The 8,931-nt window shown below is 31.9% G+C and overlaps 1 protein-coding gene across 1 annotated transcript in view; it reads left to right on the plus strand.

Annotated features, from left to right (window-relative positions):
* Window positions 1-7,519, plus strand: part of LOC106679584 (uncharacterized) — a 13,630-nt gene extending 6,111 nt beyond the window's left edge. The window contains exons 4-6 of the mRNA XM_067052788.1: window positions 25-125; window positions 4,463-4,992; window positions 7,399-7,519. Of these exons, the coding sequence (XP_066908889.1) occupies window positions 40-125; window positions 4,463-4,992; window positions 7,399-7,466 (684 nt within the window). The 5' untranslated portion in view covers window positions 25-39 and the 3' untranslated portion in view covers window positions 7,467-7,519. The remainder of the gene's footprint in view (window positions 1-24; window positions 126-4,462; window positions 4,993-7,398) is intronic.
* Window positions 7,520-8,931: the final 1,412 nt, after the last annotated feature.

Raw genomic sequence — 8,931 nt, forward strand, 5'->3', positions numbered from 1 at the left:
TATATAATGTATAATCTGTTTCAGGAAAATACGACTTGGATGATACTTGGATCCTTATTCACCTTCATAGCAATTATAATCTACCTAGCGGCAGCTATAATGTCCTTCTTCCCTTCTATGTTCAAGTGAGATATTTTGGCCACTTATATTATATTTAATTTTATTTAAGCTAATATACCAAGTTTTATGGTAAATTGTCATATATAAGGGGTGACACCCTATAAATCAGCAAAAAATCCACAGCCAGATGATCTGATAAAATAGCTCAGAGGATAAACGTTTAGGTCTGCTTCTATAGTTTCACCAACTGTTACAGCCATTTAAGCTACATGTGACAGGCGCGGGGCGAAATCAGAGATTGGGATACAAATAAATGAGGCAGCGGACAAATCATCGGGACACTATAAGAATATTAGAACAGCATATGGAGAGAAATTCTAAAAGGGCGGAATAACCAAATAGTTATTTCATAATAGTTATTTTATAAACAAATCACCCAGAAAAAACTACTGTTACCACCTAACCTAATGAAATTTGAGATTTGTAAATAACATTTAAGTTTTACTACATTGATTTATATAATTCAAAAGTTTAAAAGATCCCACATAAAACATTTCGATATCTTCAAAATGAAGGATTAATTTACGACATTTTAGAAAATTGTATACTCAATGCCATTATTATTGTTCAGGAACTACATAGATTAAAATCTTTTAGAAATAGCATATAATTTTCATGTCGTGTTTCTTCACCTTTCTATCGAAAAATACTACTGAAAGAGCAATCCTTCAATCGGAAAATGTATACTTCTTCGCATACTTTGCACTTTTGACATAAAATAACAAAAACAGTAGCGTCTATAAATATATTGCAGAGCAGAAAGAAACGTGATAACTCTCGCAGTATAAAAATATTGCTAAACTATTCCTTTATTTTAAGAAAATGTGATTAAGGACCGTTTTACGGTTTTTTTTAACCGTTTTAACGGTATAAAATCGAAACCCCCTACCATGTTTTCAATTGAATCACTAAAAATTAGATGGTATTTGAAAAACAAATGAAATTTTTTTTTTTTTTGCTGTTCGGCGTGTCCTACATGCTGCCTAGTTAAATAATTTCGAGCATGAATACGAAATTACTGAGATTGAACGTGTTATGTATCGCTAGATGCAACACAGTGTAATTCCAGGTCAGCGTTCCAGGATTTGAAAAAGGAACATACTACCACAACAAGACGAAATTGGATTATTTCTGAAAAATCTTTAAGAGACAAACATAATATTGCAGTGGACAGTCAACCATTGCGAAGAACCAGACTATGAAATGGATGGCAGAATTGCAGGCATGTTTTGAAATCTATTGCCGGTACCTACTCAGGAGGTTTTCTTTAAACTCTGTAAAGCTGCCATCGACAATGTATTGTTTTTTTGTTTTGTATATGAACACCAAAACGAAATTTGGCAGATTGTGGAGCCAGTGAAACACAGTCTTTTACACCATCCTGAAAGTAATTTTGCGAGGGATTTGCTGAATTTAGCTTGATGACAGAAGTAAATTCCAAAACAAATCAGCTTTTCTTGTATACGGGAATTCAAATTTTGTTGAATTATGGACCCTTGAACAAACAAGTAAAGTTGGTTGTCCGTAAGCTCATGAAATTTCCTGATAATATGTGACCCACTCTTCGTGATAATATGTCCTCCTCCCCAACCTGACTTTTTACTCTGCAGTTCGACTGTTTGATGAATTACTAATAATATAATAATAATAATAATAATAATAATAATAATAATAATAATAATAATAATAATAATAATAATAATAATAATAATAATAATAATAATGAAGGCTTAACGAACCCGAAGGTCTGATGCCAATACCACCAAACGCTCTTTGCATACATCCTTCCAATGATGCCCCTCCAAACTCAATTCCACTAAATCTAGCCACACTAGAATAGTGATAGTTTTTCTAACAAATCAGCAATATTATTTTCAAATATATGAAATTTACTAAGAATCCTTGGACGACCATTCGAAAGGAATTCCTAGCATTTTTTTCTGTTAGTTTAGGGGAAAAAATAGACAAAAATTTCCTCTTCTGATTTTGCGTTTGAAATACTTGGAAAAATGGTGAGTAAATACTTAAAAGGTTAAAAACGGTTTTTAACCCCGGCTTAGAAGATAAATGTTTCATATACAATTTCTTAAAAAAGGAGGGCGATGGAGAAAACCGGGTGGCTTCACAGAATTCTGTTAATCGTGATCTACAAGAAAAATCACATACATCTTATGGTATAAACAAATTTGTAAGCTAATGGTAATTAAAGATAAAATATATAATTTATTTGTGTATTATAATTTATTTATTGATTCATCTTGATTTTCATTCCCAGCAACATTTAACAAAATTCTGGCTATTCTGAAACATCAAATAAATGTTTGAAAACATAAAAAAAAAAGTTTAGTCCTTAAAATAAATATCCCATAAAAATTATTTATCGTAAACAGTAGAGGTAAATTATTATAATCATGCTGACATTTAGCTTGTATATTGACGTTGAAAAATCCGTTGTCCTAGTTTACATAGGATAAGTGATTATATCAAGACTGTATTCGAAAAGTGATTGAAAATGAAAAATAATTATAAAACCGTCATCGATCTTATTAAATTCAAACGAGTATGTGGAATACATTAAAAATCTATTTCAGTTAGAAGCTTTCATTGTAATTATGAGCGCTTGATAAACTGGATCCAGACTGGTTAATAATTCATTGTAATTTTGCTTCTTACATTCGATTCGACTTAGGTTTGTTGTTGACTAACATGAGCTAAATCAATAAATAGCTTGTGGCTAAAAAAGAGCTTATGTAAATTCAATTTTGTGTACAACAGATTTTTTATAAGGCGTTGCGACAAGAAAAAGATTACCACATTATTTTGAGGACAAGCCAAGCGCTTATTTTCCTTTGTATTTGTCAAGGAAAACCCTTTACTCCATTTAAAATCCCTTAAACCATTATATGCAAAACCAACCGATAATTTTGTAAAACAAAAACAAATTCTGAAAGCTACATCTAAAAGTCCAAGGTTCTATCCACGGCTGATATAACAGAGTAGAAACTTTCTATTCACAGCTGGAATCGAACCTAAACGAGGGTTGATTTCTTCTATTGAGTCTAGTGTCTTACCCAACTAACTAAAAATAAAAAATACATATGTAGATTTGCATGGGTCATTCCGTACCAGATCAAAACAATTTGACTCAAACTCAGATTTACTTTAAATTCGGCTCAAAGGTCCTATTGGTATAAACATGGAAAGTTATGAAATTCTATTCGTATATTAAAACATTTTTTCAAACTACAGAGTTAAGTCTTCACGAATGGACTCATGAACAGAGAATGGTAAGTTTTGGAGTAGCTGTATCACCTCTGTGTTCGTGTTTATTTCCATGAAAATAGCTGAGAGAAATGGTTTATTTAACAAGAAGTAATCTTTTCCAAACACAATGGGTTACTAAAAGTACACATTATACTGATCAGTCCTATGAAAAAATTTAGTTACTAACGTAATTGATCAACACAGTTATATTTTTTTTGGCAGCAACTACATAGATAATACATTATATTTTTTCCTGTGTTTTTATTTATTTTTTTTATGCTTTATCAATTTACTCTTCCTTTTTTGTCCTCCTCTTCCCTTCTTCTTGTTTTCTTATCATCAGTATATTTTTCTTCTATCTATTCTCCTCCCATTCATTTCATAATTCTCATTTCCAAGGACTTAATAAAAATACTCAATGTATGTATCATACAAATTTTATTCAAATTTATGGACTCATAAATGGATTTTTTTTATTTCATATTGATTGATTAATTTCAATAAAATTAGTATTAATAATAATAATAATATCATGGTTAATAATTAACAGGAATGAAACGAAACCGCTTCCATCAATCTTTGTCTACTTCTTTGTCTACTATTTCTTTATCCCCATGATTAACAGCAATATTACTTATTCGAGCAATAAATTTGAAAATTTTCAAATATGAACTTTTTACCAAAATGTACACTACGATTTTAAATTAGGTTCAGAGAGATGTAGAATTGTATTTGTTTATATACTGGTGTATATCGTATGGGAGGACATTGAAAATTCTGTAAAACTACACTTATTCCCGGTCTCGAGCTACATTAACAACGCTCCAACAGCCATTCCAAGAACTTACCGTTCCCAGATTTTAACCCATTCATGAGAACTTTTCAGCTAATTAATTCTGTGTGAAATTTCAATATTGTCTGAAGGGATGATGTATGAACCTTGTATTGAGATGACATGGCTAATCTAAATGAATTTGACCAACAAACTGTGGATTAGAGAATAAGATACCTTTCCGACATAGACCATAGAGCTAGAGCTTTATGTAAGTAACTAATTTCTCATGTCATTAATTTTCAGAACTGCGTGTGTCTCACTCCGGTGCCCAGAACATCTGTGGTTGCAAAAATCGTATTGGCGTTCTAGTGGAAACGAATCGGATAGCACAGACTTACATGAAGATATGTATGATCTTGACACAGGCTTTGTGGAAAGAAAAATTAAGCAAGCAGTCAGGACCACCACGTTCAGGTTACCATCAACCACTACTAAGAGGCTAATTAGTCACAGGCGGCTACGCCCGCACTTCGCAACTAGACCATTTGCCACGAGGAAAAGGCCCTATATAGCCGGAAAGGAACAGGAAGAAAATCAAACCAAAGAAAAATTGCTTTGTCAGCGTAGGAGAATTTTTGGGAAGAAATTACAGGAAGGTGGGAGTAGTGAAGAGAGTAATAAGGATATTAGTGATGAGAGTGGGGAAAGTCGACAAAAGCAAGAAAGTGACGATGATGCCGAATACTGCCCAGAAGAACGAGATGGAGACGACGGCTCAGGGACACGCACATTGTCAAAAATAGTTTCTGTGCTCTACGTCCTCTTATTTCTGGGTAGTATTGATATATATTATGTCATTTCCTTATTTATTTAATAATTGAAAACAGGCAATAGTTCTTTATATGGAAGTTCATGTTCTTATTGGCTTAGCTTTTCATCTGAAAAAATATGGCTATTAATGCGGTTAATATATTTAACGTAACTTTCAATAGATTTTATTTTAGCTAGAAATATTTAGTCATACGTTTCACTGCTATAACCATTTGCTTTAATTGCTACTTGTGAGGAATTGGGGTAATGCGGACCGCTCCAGGTGGTCCTAACGAGAACTACTTAATTTTTTTAAATTCCTTGTTTGAATAATCGTTTTTTTTTAATGACTGTATGAAAGAAAAACCAGTAAAATATTTCTAAAATTTCAGGACTATATGTTTTTTAATAAACGTATGGGTTGTAATCATATGTAATTTTCGAATCCAAAACATAGGTTCCCATAAATAGAGCAACATAGACCATTGTCTTCTTATAAGCGTCCAGCCAGGGCAGCTCTTGGTTTGCAGTCATGTTTGGTTTAGCTAAGCGAAGACATTTACATTTACCTCTCCTATTGCACAAATTTCAGGGGCAGAGAAATCTCCCACATTTTGAAGGAGTATGGTCGGGTTAGGAGGAGTGGGAAGAGGCTCGTTAGGTAGTGTGAGTCCACTAGTTTTATTAACCAGCATGCTGTACACGGCCGAGCAAGGTGGCTTTGTCATATTACTGTCATCGCTACTCAGCGAGCTTAGTGCTTCTATTTTCGAAAAACGTACCCCAGATCCCAAAACTACCTTGTTATGGGTTTCCAATATCCATTAAACGGGTAACACAGTAAAAAGATGATGGGGAAGTGCTGTAAGTGTGAGAACGCCTCAAAACAAGGAGGCTGTCCGTGTGTCAATCGAACACTAACCAAGACAGTAGCTCTCGAAATATTCGAGGTATTCTCCATTTGGACCTAAAAATGAATCCCTACAAGATTGTCAACACATAACAAGATCGTCATACGAACTGGGATACGTTTATTGCGAGTCAGTATAATAACTAAAGGAGAAAAAGGATTATTACACGGCCGCCCAAGACGAGACAAGTAAGTCATGGGAATTGAAAATAGCCGAGACTGTCCGATCTATTTCTTTCTCATTCAAAAACATAAACAAAAATGTAAACTCACTCAGACCGTAATCGAACCGGAGTCATTCCGCCGTTAGGCCATTCCGCCAGGTAACACCTCAACACATTCGGCTATGAGTATGTGACCTAGAATCCTAGTTGCAATGACTTGTTCCTTTTATTTTAATTGTGTAAGATTTAGGATAAGTGCACCAGCTATTAACAGGTCAACCTTTGTTTTTAAATATTAAGAGTTTGCTGCCAATAACCGTTTCAAACTTTGTCAGATGTGCCACTACTATTCAAGCAAAGCGGAGATATTATTATAGCTATATTTAAACTTTTCCACTTTTTGAAAAATCCTTAATTTAGCAACCCCAAAAGTTTAAATACAGAGAGCCACTGCTAATCCCAACTAATTAATAACAAATGGGATTGGATTAGCGAAAAATTCGGATTAGCGAATGGAGGAACAAGTTCACTTCATAAATGACAAATCAATGTAAAAACAAAAATTGTAAATGTATTTACATAAAATTATTTTTAAGAAAATTAATCATTCTTCAGAAATGTTAAAAAATAAATTTTCTTGGGAAATAATCTGAATTTTTCGTTTGTTTGGAATTTGAAATCATCTTTTCCTAGGTCTTCGAACGCATCTGATTCAAAACAAAATTTACAACTAATAGTGCCGTAGAAGGGAAAATTAGTTACGATATAGGTGACTAAGAAATACCCAAGTTACTGGAGAATTTTGAAAACCTAATAAAACGTTTCCTGCAAAACAATCTTTTTGTTGTTACAGAAAAAAATTTGTATTCTCTTAAAATTCTTAGTGAATTGTTTTCAGTGGGGTAAACTACCATTGTGTTAACAATAAATTTCGCATTGAAGATTAATTTGAATGAAAACGTTAATTACATCCGCCGATAAAGAAATTAAGAAAACAAATATCCTTCCAAATTTTTTAAACATAGTTTGGATTTTATTTTTAATAAAAATAGTTGGGAATTTTAACTAGTTTATTTAAGCCTTAGCATGTAAGGTGTTGGTAATACGATTTTAGATTTCATTGAACATATGTATATATGTACCAGATACACAAAATCAAATCTTCAATTTTTATTTTTTTTTTAAGGGATGGTAAAGATTATGGAATGGTCCAGATTAACGAGAGCCTACTGTATAATATTCGAAATGTTACCAATAGCATTATACAATGTCATAAATAGCATTTATACATGATAATATAAGTAATACAATTAACAAAAATAATATTTATAATACCCTTCATTTTATTGTTTCAGCGTTCCAAATATACTGCTTATACGGATTTCTTTGTTTTGCTAATGAACTGAAGAAAGAGCTAGGTTAATGAAAAAAAGAAAAATGTTGAGAAAATAATTAATTGTTTTCTTTTCCTTTGTATTTTTATTCTATCAAATTTATTAATTTAACTAAAAGAGGCTCAAATCAATGCATAAATGGACTATTACCCATCTTATCGATGAGTAGTGGCTGTGCCTGAATAGTGGTAACTAGTGTTGACACAAATAAAAATAATAATGGTGAAGGTGGTCCAATTCCCTCTTTAAATCCCATATAGTACAAGAGCCGGGAAGAAAAAAGGCAGTTATCTCACTCCAATTTTTTATTACTTTAATGAAAACTAGGTATAATTACTAGTCAAAATTGATGAGTCTGCCAGGTATAGGTAGGGAGCTGTATTTTAAAAATGGCGGCTGTTTAAAAACATTAAAAAAACACTAATTTTTCATTCGGAGCTCTATATCTTCAAAACTACCAACAACAATAGAAAATTCAAGAGAACATTATTTAAAGAAGAGTAAATTTACTGAAATATTAACCCTAAAAGAGCTATTTACGCCCAATAGTTCCCGAGATATAGCTTTTTAAAAAGCAAAATTTCTTAAAAACTACTGGAAGAATAGTAGTCTATTAGCACGCAAATTAAAGCTAATTTAATGGACTATAAAGAAGTTTATGACCTTTACCTTCGTAGGAATAGTAGTTTTCATGATATTTGCTAAAATAAATTGATTTATAGTTGTTCGGACAATAAGTTTGATTTATAAAAGCTTCATTTCAGAAACCATTGGAAGTACAGATGTCTGCCAGTGATCAAATTAAAGCTAGTTAAATTGACTACAAAATAGTCAATTATGTTAACCTTTGTAGGAGTAGTAGTTTTATGATATTTGACAAAATAAACTCACACAATGTTAATTTCTAGTTGTTCGTATAAAATGTTGGATTTTTGAAATAATATATCTCTAGATCTATTAGACGTACATATGTCTGCCAACATTCAAAATAAAGGAAATTTAACTTACTATAAAGTAGTCTATGACACTTATCTTCGTAGGGATGGTAGTTTTTATGATATTCACATATGAATATGAATTTGGCAAATGAAAATTTGTCCGAACAACTATAAATCAATTTATTTTAGCAAATTTCATGTAAACTATTGCTCCTATGAAGATAAACATCGTAAACTATTTTATAGCTGATTAAACTAGCTTTAATTTGAGTGCTAATAGACATCTGCACGTCAAATGGTTTTTGAGATATAAATTTTTCAAAATAAATTCACTAACTACTGATCTTTCAGTACGTCCCATACAACATTTTTATGAAATGTTGCTTTTTAAAAAGCTATATCTCGAAAACTATTTAACGTAAATAACTCTATTAGGGCTCATATTTTAGCAAATGTATTCTTCTTTACATAATGTTCTCTTAGATTTTCTAGTGTTGTTGGTAGTATTTAAGATATAGCTTCGAATGAAAAATTAGTTTTTTTATCGCTTTGAAAC

Source organism: Halyomorpha halys, unplaced genomic scaffold, assembly GCF_000696795.3.
Source record: "Halyomorpha halys isolate HHAL.00 unplaced genomic scaffold, Hhal_1.1 Scaffold209.1, whole genome shotgun sequence".
NCBI lineage: Eukaryota > Metazoa > Arthropoda > Insecta > Hemiptera > Pentatomidae > Halyomorpha > Halyomorpha halys.